General features: G+C 39.1%; 1 protein-coding gene across 2 annotated transcripts in view; it reads left to right on the forward strand.

Moving 5' to 3' along the window:
• The first annotated feature begins 6,253 nt into the window (after positions 1-6,253).
• Positions 6,254-17,279, forward strand: part of LOC119721155 (tyrosine-protein phosphatase non-receptor type 14-like) — a 33,121-nt gene continuing 22,095 nt past the window's right edge. The window contains exons 1-2 of one of the 2 annotated variants that reach the window (XM_038191017.1): positions 6,254-6,350; positions 8,738-9,120. In XM_038191017.1, the coding sequence (XP_038046945.1) occupies positions 8,911-9,120 (210 nt within the window). In that variant the 5' untranslated portion in view covers positions 6,254-6,350; positions 8,738-8,910. The remainder of the gene's footprint in view (positions 6,351-8,737; positions 9,121-17,279) is intronic. The other variant, XM_038191016.1, reaches the window with a different exon arrangement.

The raw sequence follows: 17,279 nt of genomic DNA on the forward strand, positions 1-17,279 counted from the left end.
GTTGCTTTAGGTGTATATGTTATTAAAGGGGCATTGCGTCCTGAAATCGCCGAAAATGTCATGCTTTGGATTGTTTACTTATCCTATTTCAAACATCTAGTTGAAAGGAAACCAACCTAATGTCTTACGGTTCCCTAGTCTGAGTATCACCGGATATCCACGGTGATACATTGTAATATAAAAATTATTTACATCTTACCAGATACTGGTAATAATGTCCGCTTTGCACAAAAATACAGACATCGGCAGCTTTGTTAGGGGGTATATGTAGGCCTAGTGTTAATAATCGTCGGATTTTAACAGCGCCCCCATTGAAAGTATAGTACGATCCCCCCCCCCCTCCCCCTTACCAACTTTTGATTTTCGGAGGCCAAGTGTCATTGCACACTACTCGATCATGTCTTGCGCAAAACGATCGAGGAGGTGCAGGCGCGGATCCGGGGAGGGGCCCCCAGCTCCATGGGAGTCGCCAAGATTTTTTCTAGAGGGGGCAAAACATATTTTTCCCAAAAAAGTCTTGTATTTCTCAACAAATAGAGGGGGGCAGGGATTTTTCATAAAAATTGGCAAAAAATATGAATTTCTTTTTGATAATATATCTGTCCCTAAATCGAGTTGGAATGTGTTCCAGAGTCTTTTACGAGTCTTTCCAGGAAGTTTGGAGCAATTTAATTTTTGACCCAAATTTACAAACATTGCAAGGGGTTAGCTTTTAATTTTTTTAAATAAAAATTGGCTAAAATATGAATTTCTTTTTAATGATATATCCCTCCCTCAATCGAAATGGAATGTGTTCCAGGGTCCCTTAGGAGTCCTTCCAGGAAGTTTGGAGCAATTTCATTTTTTGACGAAAATTGACAAAAATTGCAAGGGGTTAGCCTTGCAGGAGGCCATAAAAATTAGCTAATATATGAATTTCTTTTTAATGATATATCTGTCCCTAAATCGAGTGGGAATGTAGTCGAGGGTCCCTTAGGAGTCTTTCCAGGAAGTTTGGAGCATTTTCATTTTTTGACCCAAATTTACAAAAATTGCAAGGGGTTAGCCTTACATTTTTCATCAAATTAGGCTAAAATATGAATTTCCTTTTAATGATATATCTGTCCCTAAATCAAGTGGGAATGTGTTCGAGGGTCCCTTAGGAGTCTTTCCAGGAAGTTTGGAGCATTTTCATTTTTTGACCAAAATTGACAAACATTGCAAGGGGTTAGTCTTACATTTTTTTATAAAAATTGGCTAAAATATGAATTTCCTTTTAATGATATATCTGTCCCTAAATCAAGTGGAAATGTGTTCGAGGGTCCCTGAAGAGTTTTTCCAGGAAGTTTGGAGCATTTTCATTTTTTTTGACGAAAATTCACAAAAATTGCAAGTGGTTATTTTTACATTTTTTTTATAAAAATTGACTCAAATCTGAATTTCTTTTTAATGATATATCTGTCCCTAAATCGAAATGGAATGTATTCCAGGGTCCCAGAGGAGTCCTTCCAGGAAGTTTGGAGCAATTTCATTTTTTGACGAAAATTGACAAAAATTGCAAGGGGTTAGTCTTACATTTTTTTATAAAAATTGGCTAAAATATGAATTTCCTTTAAATGATATATCTGTCCTGCAATGGAATGTGTTCCAGGGGACCTTAGGAGTCTTTCTAGGAAGTTTGGAGCAATTTCATTTTTTTTTGACGAAAATTGACAAAAAAATGCAAGAGGTTAGCCTTACAGTTTTCATAAAAATTAGCTAAAATATGAATTTCTTTTTAATGATATATCTGTCCCTAATCGAGTTGGAATGTGTTCGAGGGTTCCTTAAGAGTCTTTCCAGGAAGTTTGGAGCATTTTCATTTTTTGACCCAAATTGACAAACATTGCAAGGGGTTAGCCTTACATTTTTCATCAACTAAGGCTAAAATATGAATTTCCTTTTAATGATATTTCTGTCCCTAAATCAAGTGGGAATGTGTTCGAGGGTCCCTTAGGAGTGCTGCTGCCGAAAGCTTCTGAAGAAATGCAGGGTCTTACCCGATGTCATTGCACACTACTCGATCATGTGTTCCGCAAAACGATCGAGGAGGTGCAGGCGCGGATCTGGGGGAGGGGTCCCCCATCTCCATGGGCGTCGCCAGGACTTTTTCTAGAGGGTGGCAAAAAAAATGTCCCCAAAAATTCTTGTATTTCTCAACAAATTCTCGATTTATCAGTTAAAGAGGGTGGCAGGTACATTTTTACACCACTATGACCTCGCGCCTATTTTTCTGGGTTTTTTTTCCTTTTCCGGAGGGGGGGGGAGGGGGTAAGCGCCCCCCCTCCTTGCCCCCCTCGCGATGCCCATGCCCAGTCTGTCCAAAAAAAAACAATGCATAGAATTCCGTGGGAAAAAAATGCGAAACACCCCCCCCCCCCCTTTCTGACACGCTTAGACTGTTTACTGGTAATAATGTCCGCTTTGCACAAAAATACGGACATCGGCAGCTTTGTTAGGGGGTATATGCATATTCTGTGATATAGGCCTAGTGTTAATAACCGCTGTAGAATAGCTTTACTTTTTTGTGTCAGAGCAGGGGAGGGGTTCGAACCCCCCCCCCCCAAAAAAAAAAACAACAACCAAGTTCCTCAGGATCCGCTCCTGCATGTTACTGACTGTAAAAAAGCAAGTCAGTAAAAGCCCCATGCGATGGATTTTTTTCCCAATTCAATCCTTAATGTACATTCTTGTATTCCACTTGACTTTGTTTTTCATTTTGAATTTCCAGTTTTAAGGGTGATGGACTTTGTTATCTTGCGTTTTTTTCCCTATTTTGCGAATGACTATATTTGTTGGGAATGTTCACAATTAAAGAAACTTTATTTGAAAGATGTAAATAATGTTTATATTACAATGTACATCTTCATTTTTCCCCGGTATAATATGGCGTTTTTACGTCAATTGGAAATTGCGCCATTAATAATGGTATAGTCATATGGATCGAACGAAACTCCGTTTGAATTATAGTCAATTATGATTCATTGATTCATGACATAGACCTCTGTTTCGTTTTCAAAACTACCGTACATCTGCCGAGCAGATGTAAATATCAAACTAAACCAAAGTATAAAAGATAGAGGATAAAAAAAAATCAAAAAGTTATGTGCTAGTCAAGCTTTCAGGGATCGGTCTGAGCCATAACAATGCCCCAGCCGATCCCTTAGTTCTCTTCCGGGGTCTCGGCGTTCCCGACCAATACACATTTCCTTCCCTATCCATCCATGTAACCCCGGAGGGCCAGGCACCATGTAAAAGCAAAGAGCTAAGGGAGGAACAGGGCGGCCCCTAAGCCCTGATCCTCCGAGTGGACCAAATGCCCTGAACCTGTACGAAGGCGCCAACCTGGAACTCGCGGACAGTACCAGCAGCAGTGCTTACCGGTTAAGCTAAGGTACTGTTGGTATTTTACGACGGGAAATTAAACATCTTATATAATGACTGAACGAGTGCGATTAAAACCAAAAAGACACCGAGGGGATTCGAACCCGTGCCCCGCGCGATGCGTGGACGGCGAATCTAACCACTAGGCCATTCGGCTTTCTTAGAGTTCTTCTCAAAAATAATAGGCGTAGAAACGTGGCACATTGGTGGGTCCATCTGTTTGGGCTCCATGGACGAAAAGGAGTTGACATTTTGGGCAATAATGAGCCCACTGTTTTCATTTCTTTGGAAAATTGTATAGGCAGCCTCGTTAGTCGTAGGCCTACGTGTGCTAAACGTGCTTCTCGTTACGCAACAATGGAAACTATTATTATGCAGGCCTTTTTTGAAAAAGACATCAGGCGTGCAGGGGCGGATCCTGGAATTTTGCCGGGGGAGGGGTCAGGCCCGTTAGAGATGTTTATATCCGATTGTTGCGGACAGGCGGACCTTATCATTATTATAATTGTTATAGATGTACATATTTTTGAGTGCGTCAGTATGTGGGTGGGGGTTGGTGGGGGGGGGGGTTCAAACCTCTCTCAGGGGTTCCGCGCCTGACTTCTACTCTTTGTATTTGGACAGACACAGATTCTCAACTCCCCTACTACTATTTTAAAAGCGTACGGACGTCTTTAAAAAGAAAACGATTTTTACGGATTTGTTTGTAAACACTGTATATCAGGCCTACATGCATATTCCGTTTGCTGTTCCCAACAGTCCTTCGTCAGCCTGTTATCAAACATTATTTTCGTGAAAAATAATATCAACTTTAAAATCTAATCCTTATTAAATTAAAAAAACCCGACTTTTAAAATGTAGAAGAGAACAGTGTTACACCAGGACACCACATTTCACTAGGAGCGCTGTTCATGATACCGATGTGCATCTTAATACGCATAGCGCTTCGCTCGAACACCCCGTGCCCTGCAAACAGCTAGGGCCTAGGGCGCTTGGCCGGGAAGGGCTGACGAGTTTAACGGAATCTTGTGAAGGACGGTGGGGATGGCATTCTGGGTAACTTATCGTGGCCTATATATAAAGACATAATTAAAGCTGCTGTAGCTGTTTTAAAGGATGCAGGCTAGTCCGGTTCCCCAGACCCCATTGTCCTTCGGACTTCAAAAAATATCTTTAGGGTTGCAGACCAGTAAATAGCTCAGGCCTTAATCACTTATTAACGGTGGAAACTACATGATAACAGTGTTATAACACTACACATAAACCTTTGTCAATACTGTATCAAAAGGACCAACAATCTGCACAATTCTTTCAATACAATAAAACAGCATTGCCAGGAATTATGAACACATAAAGCATGAAAACAATGTGGCTATGCTGTATAACATAATGGCAGCTCATCATTATCATACACGTGTTTACATAAATCCGAGTCAAAAAAATCGCTCTAAAATACCTCTAATTCAGCTAAATAAAGAGAGGATATATTACAAAATACAGGCAATGCAATAACCAAGCATTGCAGTCGATGAGATGATATTGAATGGGGCGCAAAATTCTGTGAACAACGTGGTTAAACTTGTGAGAACTACCAGTGAGAAAAAAAGACTACATGTATAGCAACGGTAAATAGAGGGCGCTGTTTAACATAAAACAAAACTGGACAAACCATATATGGGACAAACGGTTTAGAATCGATAGTTCATGAATGCCGAAAAACGTAATGTTGACAAAGCGATAAAAAGTACTGGGTTCTTATTCCAAATTATGGACAAAATGAAAATGTAAATGAATACAACTTTTATAAAAGATTTAAATAAGTATATTCGAGCAGGAAATGATTTGGGCAAGAAACTAAAACTAGTAACTAGCTACACAATGCCACCCTGTCAATTTTAAACATCATGAGATTTCTTTAGTTTAGAATAGGCAACAGTTTTCAATTTTACTTTTATGTGACACACTAATAATGAAGAAATGCATTTACATTTATGTAATACAAAAAAAGGAGTGAATATAAGCGCATGGGTCTGTCGGAAACAAGGTACTTAAAGAGGCCCAACATTAGTCCCACTGACTGGGGCGATAGAAGTTAGAACTCCTTTTTTGATATTTGCGAGTACGACAGACCAACATCCCATTGGTCAAAAAAGGAGTTCTAGCGCCCCAGTTAGTGGTGGGATCCGGGACTAGCCGAACATAACTCCGAGTCGTCAGGGTTACTTGAAACCATGGAGCTATAAATTGAAACCAAGTCGTTTCTCCTCTGTCACCGTTCGAAACAAGCTTCCACGAAAGTGTAAAAGGCCCGATCTCGTGACAATTAGTTGACATCAAATTTCGTCACGATAACATCCCGTTTCGTTATTCCGTTAAATTCCTCATACAACGGCCTCGAAATTCTTCTGCTTCAGTGAATCAGACGACCAAACTTTTGGTCCGTTACCAAGCCACTGGCGGTTTTGCATTAGCGCAGGGATGAGACGGGAACCAGATCAACCACAGACACGCACACGCATAGCAGACATTCCCCAATCATTCATCGCATGCGGAGCGATACACCTGTAGATCTGACCCAATTTTTTGGCAAATGACTAAACAAAAGTACAGCTTAACCTTTCGAAGCGAACCCATTGAAGCATTCTGGAGAGGAATGCGCTCCTTCCCGTTGTATTTAGAGGAAGTATTTGCCAGCCATTGCTACTTCAATGAGATGAATTAGTTCCGGCGGAATTAGACTGTTTTTGTGTGAAACGGCCACAGCTAGCGCTGCATGAACTGTGTGTATACAATGTATACATGTACATGTGTAGCAGCCGGCAAGTGGTGTGTCAAGACATGGAGGAATAAGAAGAGTACGGGACTGGGGCCACGGATCATACGATTGTGCGATATTAAAATTGGGATTTTTATGATATGACTGAATGCTCCTCAGTTACATAACGTGAGTAAGTATATTTGTTAGCTGTAGCTGTATAGTAATAGTTTGTAATTTAAACCGCTCTTAATCATTCGATTTCTGTTTTGCTTTGCGCCTTTGCGTACGTGTGTTATGACATGCAAAGCATTGCGTTGTGTACAATTTAATACATGCAACATCCGTATTCGATCATATAGCCTCAGTCACACATGCTGTTTTGCACAGGTTGCCATGGGAGTTGACATTAAGAAAGCACAGTCATTGTTTCAATACGTTCAAGTTATATATCAGGCTTTGTCAAGTTTTCTTCTGGATTAATTATTAGTTCTATTATTACTAGTTAGAAATAAATAGGTTACTGTTTTTAGACAAACATGTTATTGTTAATTGTAAATATTGGCCCCAATTGACCATCGCACTTGTTTGCAATCGATTACAAACCTATGAACGGGTACGAGCCAGCTAGACTGGTTCCCTGACCTTACAATTCCCCAATGTATGTAAACTGCTCTGTTTCTTCTTATATGGAGTCAGGGAACCAGACTACAGGAAAATGATCATTTTCTTGGTTTTTATAGCATTTTCGAACCCAAAACCTCAAAAAAGTCAGTGTAACTATATTTGCTATATATTTCCAACCCCCCAATTCCATCCATTTCTGAAAATTACAGCAAAAGCAAATGATGTATATTCCCTTTAAGAAAAAGACTTCTAAGTTGTAGGCTGTCATGGCTGTAGTGTAGGCCTGCCCTATCCCTCTGACTCAATGTCATTTTTGTTGCAGCAGGCCACCACTCTATAAATTCAGCCGTGCAGTTACTTTTTGCCAGTGTTTATGGATAACATGTTGATCTGCTTTCATATAAATGTATTGTCTAGTCACTGCATACTACTAGTATTCTGAATGTACATACATGTACATTTTCCTCTGATTTTTTTATTGTGGTGGAAAAATCGGAGATTTCAAAATCCAGTTATCATATTTTATTTCAAACCAAATAACGGTTGTCCGATTTCATCAGAAGTTCCCATTCAGATCACAGTCATGCCAACCAAAAAGTGAGGTGCCACATATTGAAGACCGATGAATAAAAACTATGATTTGGTAGGCCTAAAGTTTGCAGGATGAATGACCACTGGGTCTTTACAAAAACACTCCTGAGCTGTAGTGTTGATAAAAATGGGTGGGAACTCTTCAATCAGATGAATACGTGTAGGCAGGCTATTCATGAACCAAGAAGACAGCTATAGTGTGCGAATGCAGTTATGATCAGACATCATGGAGCAAATTGAGGAATGTTCCAGTTGTTGTCTTTAGCTTGTGTTCCAAAAAAAAAGGGCCAGATTTTTAAGGGTTGGTTTCGACTGTTACCAAAATCCAAACCGAATAGTAGAATTCAAACCAAACTTTAAAATATCTGGATTTTATTCCCACCACTGTTTTATGAACAGCATGCCTGTGGGATCGATGAATATGCACACTTTTTAAGTCAATAGCATTTTTTGACGAACCATGTTCAATTGCACCATGTACATTTGTATGTATTTGTTTCTGGTTCTGGTTGAGTCAGTAAAATTCACTCAAGAATATCACACCAACTTTTACCTTTAAACATGTACATGCATGCACACTGCACATATTACATGTCTGACAGCTACATGTGCTCAACATTCCAACACTTTCATGCTTGGCTTGTCTAATTGGCGAAGAAACATTTAAAATATATGTCAAACAAGGGTCAAGGTGTCCCATAATTCCATCTGCATCCATTCCATGGGCCTTTGGCCAAGAAAAGGTCAAATGAAAATTTTAACCCTAACTCCCTAGCGTCTTTTACTAGGAACTGGACCAAGTCCATCAAAATCCATCAATCACTGTGCGTCCAATACAAAACTGTACATGACATAATGGAATCCACCACTAACACACTGGATGACATTCATTGACTTGCTACACATGGCTTTTATCACAATAGCAGTACATGAAGCTAGGCAAAATCAATCGGACACCCCTAGCACTGCTTCAGGCCATTAGGCCCAAGACCATCAAACTCCATCAATATTTAGTCACGTCAGGCCTTCTGGACCAAGTCCCCCAAAATCCACCAAAATGAGGGGATGGATTTTGATGGAGTTGGGGTGGTTAGGGTTAATGTAGAAAATGTCGGATGGTGGGGTAAAATGTCAGGACTATACCTTTGGTGTAGATTTAAAAAAAAAAAAAAATTGTTATGCTTTTTTGTGAATTGTACATTTTGATGTCCTAATTGTTTTCAACCCATGTTCGGTCTCCATGCAATGTCTATTGGTACATCACATTGAAGTGAAAAGGAACCAGATTGGGATCATCCTTGCCATTCCTTGTTTGTACTTAATACCTTTCATTGACATTTTACTTTTCTTGTCCATACGTAGATATCGACAATCTATCACGCGTCAATCGGATGGAAAGATGCACACATTTTGTAACTAGTGGAACTGGGAGGAGTGCAATGCATACCCGAACATTGAAAACGGTTTGAGAAAATCTGCCTTTTCTCAGGAGGAGAAGTTTAACTTAAAAATAAAAAACGACTTGGTTCTTCTGGATGCCCTCCCGTGACTGGGGAGTAAATCCCATCAAAATGCCGTTTGGCTTGCGTCTGAAGAAAACCCGGCGGTACAATGTGACGGGCAAGAACTCCTTTGTCATAAGGATAGAGCTCTTGGATAACACGCTCCTGGAATTAACGCTGACATCGGAGAGCCTGGGACAAGATTGCTTGGATACCATTGCGCAGAGACTGCAGCTTGAAGAGGTGGGTGTGTCTCAATTATTTTCCCCCACACTGGTAACTGTCATTCCCCCCCCCCCCCTTCCTCCACCCAAGGTCAACCGGAAACTTAGCAAAAAGTGACCGGTGCCAGCAGCCTAGTTCGTTTCCATTAGGGAATTAAGACTTGTCCTGAAACTGTCCTCATTTGATACTAGTGCTTGGGTAGATCAGGCCAGGAAAGCTACATTAAGAATGCGGGAGCTGGTTAGTGTGAGTACCACCGGTACACATACATGGCAAAACGAGGCACAACTCAATTTCAGCTGATTAGTACTGAAACCATGGTGCCACCACGTGACAGGAACACACGTTTTTGGCACTTCTTTCCTCCAATAATACAGAACGTCTTGCAGTTTTAACTGCCGAGTAGGGAAAGATTTCCATATACGAAGTTCACTTATTTTCCTCTGTATTGACTAACAAGCCCCCAGATAGCAATTTCATGTCATCAAAGTCAATTTGAGCAGTGAGAAAATACAAGCATTTTCTTAGAAAACACTTAGAATTTTTCAGTCCAATCTCATAGGGTTTGTACACAGGGTGTTGAGTGAACTTCGTATATGGAAATCTTTCCCCGAGTAGTGCTGAGGGTGCATAGTTGTGCACGGAGTCCACAGGACCTTGGACAGGTCTGCCACGATCTTACAATATGACAAAAAGTAACTACATGTAAGGTAATGCATATGAAGCCATTTTGACTTTGCATGCAAAATGTACTTGTTTGACGTTGAAAGAGCTACGTGTATGCGTACAAGTCCTATTTCCTAGAGAACACTGTACATGTACCTGAAAACCAGTAACCAAAAGCTACCCACCATTTATGACACACTACAGCTACCGTTACTATTTTGTGTACATGTCCAAGAATAATGTAAAGTAACAGGTCTCCAGAACCGTGCTCACCAGGGGGTGACCTTGACATAATTTCTCAGATCACGAAGGTCATCACAGCCAAGAGGTGGAGCGCCTGTGTATCAGTCACTTTCTAAATTAATATTTGGGCACCATACCGGTACGTGTAGTGTCAAACAGAATGATTGAAACACAATGATTTGAAAAGTGACAAGACTGTGTGCTACACGTAGGCATACATGTTCAACTTCAAGCTTCATGTACAATGCACAGGGAAGTTTTTTGTATTCAAGAACATTACCCAGTCTTTGATCTACCATCTTACTTTTGGAAACTCTGGCCTTTTCACATCGAACAGATCTTGGGGTTTATCAGGAGTGAAAACGTGTGGCGTTTTACACTTGAAAATGTTCAACCCTGCGTCAACCCTGAGATCGAATTCGTCCCGGGTTGAACTCAACCCTGCTCCAGACTGGTTGAGATTTCAACCCGGGTTAAAATTCTCAGACAGGGTTAAAAAACAGTAGTAACCGAGCAAAATGAGCTCAGTTTGCACGCAACAAGTATGAAACGACACAGGGGTGAATGGGGGTTGAAAAATCAAAAACTCCACCTAGAGCGGCGCTGAGTTTTGCAAGGGTTGAGTTCAACCCAGGTTGAGAGGTTCTAGTGTGAAAAGGTAAAACAAACACATGCACATGTGGCAGAACTACAAGTATTATACAATGCCACATTCATCTACGGTACATGTACATGTACATCAGGTCCCAATTGCATGGATCTGCTAGGCAGAAAAATATTGCTTACCAAATGTATACGGTAAGCAGATCTCTCAGAACCAGTCACAAGCAAAATTCATTGCTTAACATTTTTGGCTTCGGAACTGTAGATACCTGCTGAGCAAATATTTTTTAAAAATCGCTGTGCTTAGCAGCTTCGTGATGTTGGCCAGAGGCTAGCACTAAGCACTTAACATAACCAGGGCGACTGAAGACCTTTTTTTTAAGGATGTGGGAAAGACAACCTGCAATGTGAAATTCTTGGTGTGATGTGTCATGTCTGGCTGTCGAGGCAGGAGGTCTGGTTCAAGTGAGGTTATGCCTATGAGGCTTCACCGCTATCGCCACAGAGCTATAAATTTGAAAAACGGTTGTGTTAGTCATTTGGAATGATACAAACGATCTCTTACTTGCTTGTAGTCATACCGTACACGTACAGCGTGTTCCATTTTTTGTATGTGAGCAGGCAAGTGTGTTGATGAGAGAAAAAGACTTCAAATCAATTGACCTGACGATTTTCCAGATGTATAAATTTAGCACCGATCGTTATGTATTTAAACTTTGACAATCGATACATCCCCATGAAATATGCCCTGAGCCTACTGTGACAGAAATTGTTTGGATGGCTCGTTAGAATATACATTAAAACATGCCGTTTAGCAATTAATAGCACATTAATTTGCTTTTTTTTGTATCCTCATACCTAGGTTTCTTGTGATGAACTGCTAAATAAATTTCTTTTCGCCTAGTGAGATTATAAATTATTCAGTCAGATATGGTTTAAGTTGACTGCATGAGGTAAGAATGCAAATTGCCTTGGACTTCAGTGGCAAATTGTCAACAACAAAAATTAAAAACATATGTTCACTCACAGGGAAAGAAACCTTGTAAAGGCTTGTAACTTCAAATTGACCTTACAGTTACACATAAAGGTACAAAATACATTCCTGAACACAAAAGAAAAAATTGGCTCATTTGGATACCTTTTATGGTATCTGCCCTTAAATTATAAATAGCTCCATGGTCTGACTAACGCATACAAGCCAATCTATTGTCCAAAGTACGGTACATGTACATTTGTACATGTACATGTAGCATACAGGAAATAAAATACTCAGTTTATTAGAAAACAGTAGTGAGGTCTCATGTACATATTTTAATGAGGGTATAGGGTAAACTGGGGTAAAAACGCCCGATTTTTAAGTTTTTGTTAAATATCTCTTTACTTCTTGGAGACACCAGGAAATAAATGTGTGGTTTTGTGCAATACATGTCTCCTCTATCAGATGCAAATATAATATCATTGTCATTATATTGATAAGGGGAAATTTTCCCCCCTTTTCGGGAGGAAGTTTGGCGGGCGTTTTTACCCGGGCCTCGGGGTAAAAACGCCCGCCCACATTTATAAAAAAAAAAATTGCCATACCACAGGTTTCCCTGTAGTATAGTCGTATTTTTGTAATTTATTTAATATGGAGGGATACTTCATTAAATACAAATAACTTTTCAAACACAACTGGTTAATTATAACTACAAACTTGATAATTTGAAACAGGTATTTTTATGTGGAAGGAAGTGGAACATTAGCGTACATAATTCACCCATAACAAACTTGTAGGTTATGATAAGACCTGCCAATATTGAAAAATCAATTTCAATCTTGTTTAGCCAAATCATAGTTCCATGTTATTAGGCATGTATGTGTGCTTTTAGCCTACTGCTGGTAACCTAAGGCTTTATCAAGGGAGAACTATAGTACTAAGATAAGATACTAAGATTTCTTAGAGAAAAGAAAAGCGTTCATGGAGAAACTTCTACTCTGTAACCACAAGAAAGAGGAAATTGCCAGTCATAAAAGACGTACAATTTGAAATCTGTGAGCAATACATCATGAATGAAACACAACCAAAAAGAACCACCTCTAGTCTTCAAGATAATCTACACACCACTCATCAAAACCCAGCAGCTAACAAAAGTATTGCTGAAAGACTGGCATTTAATTCCGGAACACCTGAAATTACATGTATGCAATCTGTTTCCCAGCGAACCAATTCCTGCCTATAAAAGGCCAAAAATCTTCAAATCAAGGTTTATCAATAAGCCGGAATTGGACTTATTACAAGGTTCACACAAAATTTTATTAGATGCACTTATGTGTATCTATAGATGCACTCTAACATTTGACACGACTAATTTAGCCGAATATAAAATACCGGTTTTGGCTTACTACTGATGAAGCTCTGCTATTAGAGCATGAGAGTAGAAACCGGTCTAGTTGGGTCTTACAACCATTTCTAGTCATTTTTACTTATTAAAAGTACACTCAAATCACCATAGAGGTGTAATTCCCTAACAAATGCTAGTCTGAGTATCACCCATTATCCACAGAGCCCAGACTCCTGTTTAACGTCTTATATATCAAAGCATGCAGATTTATGCGATCTCGCGCCTCAGCCAATCGGAGTCGACTTTACTAAATAGTGACGTCATTTCATTCCCAAATCAGGACTAAACGTTTGATTGGTCAATTCGAATGCAGTGTTATGTTATGCAACAACAGCCGGGCGCGTTATCGCGTAACATAATAATAGAGTGCATAACGCAGGGCTTTTTAATCCATTGTCTATAACGCGCAACGGTGAATGACCGAAGACCCGATATAGAAAGTGCCCGCTGATTGGTCAAAATCTAGGAGGTCAAGAGGCGGGGTCTTGCCTAAGTAATCAGCAAAATTGCTCACATATCATAGACCCATGGCATTCGCCACTAAACAAATGCAAGATTCCTTACCACTACGTAACGTCAGTTAGTGATACCGCCTGCATGTACCTCCCCACTTCACATAATACACTGTTACATATTTATGTGGAAGGACTCTAATAGCTAATACTTACTCATACAACAAACAGAATGCTGTAGAAAGTTCCAACAGTGAGGTTTTTGAAGATAAATGAGGCTGCAATAGAGTTTGATGTCAAGAAAAGTACTGGGCGTTTTTACCCCGAGACCCCTGATTTTGCCCGGGGTAAAAACGCCCACTTAAAAAACATTATTAAACAAATATTAAAATAGATTTTAATATTCTAATCATTTATAATTATGTAATTAACCCTTCTTAATATATATCAACTAAAGAATAATAAAAATATAAAATACTTTTTTTTATAAAATAATTTTAAGCAATATAGGCTAAACCTTCGACGGCCATTTTTTAAAACTTTTTTTTAAATATTTTTTTCAACAGCACCTACGTACCCTTCAAATATGTTAATGAATTTAATTCTTTTTATTATTAGTTTTTATCTACATTGTACTTATTAAAAATATATTCCATTGAGTTATTCATCTTGTCATTTTTTACTAGCAGGGGAAACAAGTCAATTGGGCGTTTTTACCCCATGGGCGTTTTTACCCCAGTTTACCCTACATGTACAATACAGTACACAGAAACCTGTGCTGATGAATTTTCAAAGAAATGGGTAGTGCTGTGCACACCCATAAATAATGCTTGGCACATTCCAATCAGTACCTGCCACCTTGCCAGGATGTTTGTGTGAGTTGCCTTGGCAGTGTCATCCGAGGTCACGTCAGAAAACACAAACATAGCCAAGTTGGGTAGTTGGACCATGGTTGGACCTACATGTAACCGCAGGATTTTTCCATCTCTTGGTTTTTAATCAGGATAATGGGCCCAGACTGGCCAAGAGGAAATGTGACATTTTCTGAAGTCAGCACATTTTCTGGAAGGGCTTGGCACCGGATGACAAATGACTGCTTTTGAAAATATGCCAACAGTTTTCCCCCTTTACATATATGTACACCTGTACACCTGTACACCTGTACATGTACATGTATATAGCAAGTCATATCCTAATGTCTGCTGCCAAGCAGATATTTATCATTCTGACAAGTCAGTCATACATTGTGTACATAGAGCCAAAGGATGCAGTGTACAGTACAATGTATGTAAAGGATTCAGTTGCCTTTGCAATATTGTTTCAAGCCTTCTAAAATGTATTTTTAGTTTTTAAATATGACCTTCACGTAAACACTTAGTAATGCAAATATTTGTTTAATCAGTGAACGTTTGTATACATTTCAAACAAGCCAAACCTATTGGTAATTTTGATGATTAACGTTCATGTTGTATTGTTTATGATAGAATATTTACAATGTACCATTGTAGTATACATGTACCAATACAGTTTACATGTTGTGGAGTTGAATGACCCAGATTGGAATGGGTAACTCGAGCCAGCTATTTTGGAGTAGGAGGCTATTTTCGAAGAAGTATGGAATTTGTCAGACACTGCTGGTACTGTAAAGAACATGGGTACCAGTATAATGGTATAATGTGCCTAAACTACAAGGGCGGTGGACAGTGTCAGATTACTTTACATTTGTAGGACATGTTCTCAAAAATTAATTTCAATGGACATTATCTTTAAAATGCGAAAATGTGCACTAACATGTACATGTACAAGTATACATACATGTACGGTACATGTACATGTGAGTTTGTCTTACAGTCACTATGTGGACATGTGAACAAAAGATTTCCACATAATGCAGGTTGTGTTGACGTTATGTGGACGAAGCCGTGTCCACATAACGTTTCGCCCTCTCTGGAAAACAGGTTTAATTAGAGGCATTGTCGGGTTAGGGTTATCCATCGCAGAATGAAGAGAAACATTCAAGGAAATCAAAAACAAAATTTGGGGTTGAAAGAGTTTTCACAGTTTAAGTAAAGTGTTTTTTTGGTACTGAGTTTTCTTAACTACACGAAAACAAAGGAATGTCCACATCATGTAAAACAAACATGGGTGTACTTTACTGTGGTCTTCATGTGTTGAGTATTAAAAAAAAGATACAGCATAGCACTTGGAGAGCATTTAAAATCATTCTTGACAATTCTCAAAATATTGAAAGATTTTTCGCATGTTTTTTTCATTGATTCCATTTTGTTGCTGTAGGCTGCATCACTAATAAAGTTGTCATTGATTGACTCTAAGTGCTTCCGAGTTGTCTGCAAATGAACACAAGCCATCGCCCGCTGCCTTCACTTCAGCTCTGCACAGGATGCACACATAATTGACAATCAATTCACACATAAATAGCCGCTGGGCTTTTTGACAGGTTTTGCCAACCCTGCGTTTCCTCCTTTAATGACAAGAGATCTTTACATTGCAAATGCCTACATTTACACATGGACCAGTCCGGTGCCAAATTTCAACTCAGATTGCGACATTGACCCTGCCCTGATGATCAAGGCCCCAACCTCAGCCGACATTTTTGGCATAGTTTTACAGGTTGAACTATGCGACCCTTGCCCATTTAGCTCATAAACATCAGCCCTTCGGCAAATACTATTAGTGGTCCAATCAGTCCCATTTATTGACATTAGCTCCACTTGGTTGTTTTGTTTATGGAGCTACAATGAAATTTATGTGGTTTTTGTCTCTGAAGTAGAAATGTTAAAAGTTTGCTTACATGTATACATGTACAATGTACATGTACATGTACATGTACATGTACATGTTAATGTACATTAGCAAATTAAAATTATTAAATTTACGCACGTACCGGTACAAGCATACCGGTATGCAAAGATTGGTTTTCCACCGAGGTACGGTACCATACCAATACTTTTGAAAGTTTACAAGTATACAATTTGAGAGCTAATGATTATGTATACATATGTACCAAATTTTGTGGAATTTGATGACACTTTATATATTGTATACATGTGCATAATTGCCTTATTGTATGCTTGTTTGCTTTCAAGTACATGTACATACCTGTCTTGAATATGTGAGACAGTTTTTTTCTTTCAAATTTTAAAGGGAATGTACAACATTTGCTTTTGCTGCAATTTTCAGAAATAAATGGATTTGGAGGATTAGTATGTTATAGCAAATATTGTTAAAATGATTTTTTTCACATTTAGGGCTTGTAGATGCTGGAAAAACCAAGAAAACCAATCATGTTCTTGCAGTCTGGTTCCCTGACCCCACTTAAGATGAAACGGAGCAATTTATAGACTTTGGGAATTGTAAGGTCAGAGAATCAGTCTAGCAGACTTGTACCCCTTCACAGGTGTGTAATCAATTGCAAAGAAAATGCGAAATAACTACTTATGAAAATTCGGAGCAGTTTTTGAAAAATAGCCAGTTTTCTCCAACGCTGGTCAGCCGACCAGCGTTGGAAAAGTAGAATTTTTCTTGAAAATGTCAGCACAACAGGAGCCACGAGTTTACAGGATGCTTTAGACTGTCATTCCCTTACAATCCAGTAAGGTATTTCGTGATAATTTGATCATTTCATTTTGTGATGTTTGCAAATGTTGTATCTTCCCTTTAATGAAGGGACTTGGCAGAAATGAAAGTGTCTACTATCCCAGACACACATATAAGTTGATACACATGTACATGTACATGTATCTGTGTTGTTATTCCCCACGCAGACAGTGTATTTATTTACCCGTACACATCAACACATGTATTTATTTAT

This window comes from Patiria miniata, unplaced genomic scaffold, assembly GCF_015706575.1.
Source record: "Patiria miniata isolate m_02_andy unplaced genomic scaffold, ASM1570657v1 HiC_scaffold_13, whole genome shotgun sequence".
Lineage (NCBI taxonomy): Eukaryota > Metazoa > Echinodermata > Asteroidea > Valvatida > Asterinidae > Patiria > Patiria miniata.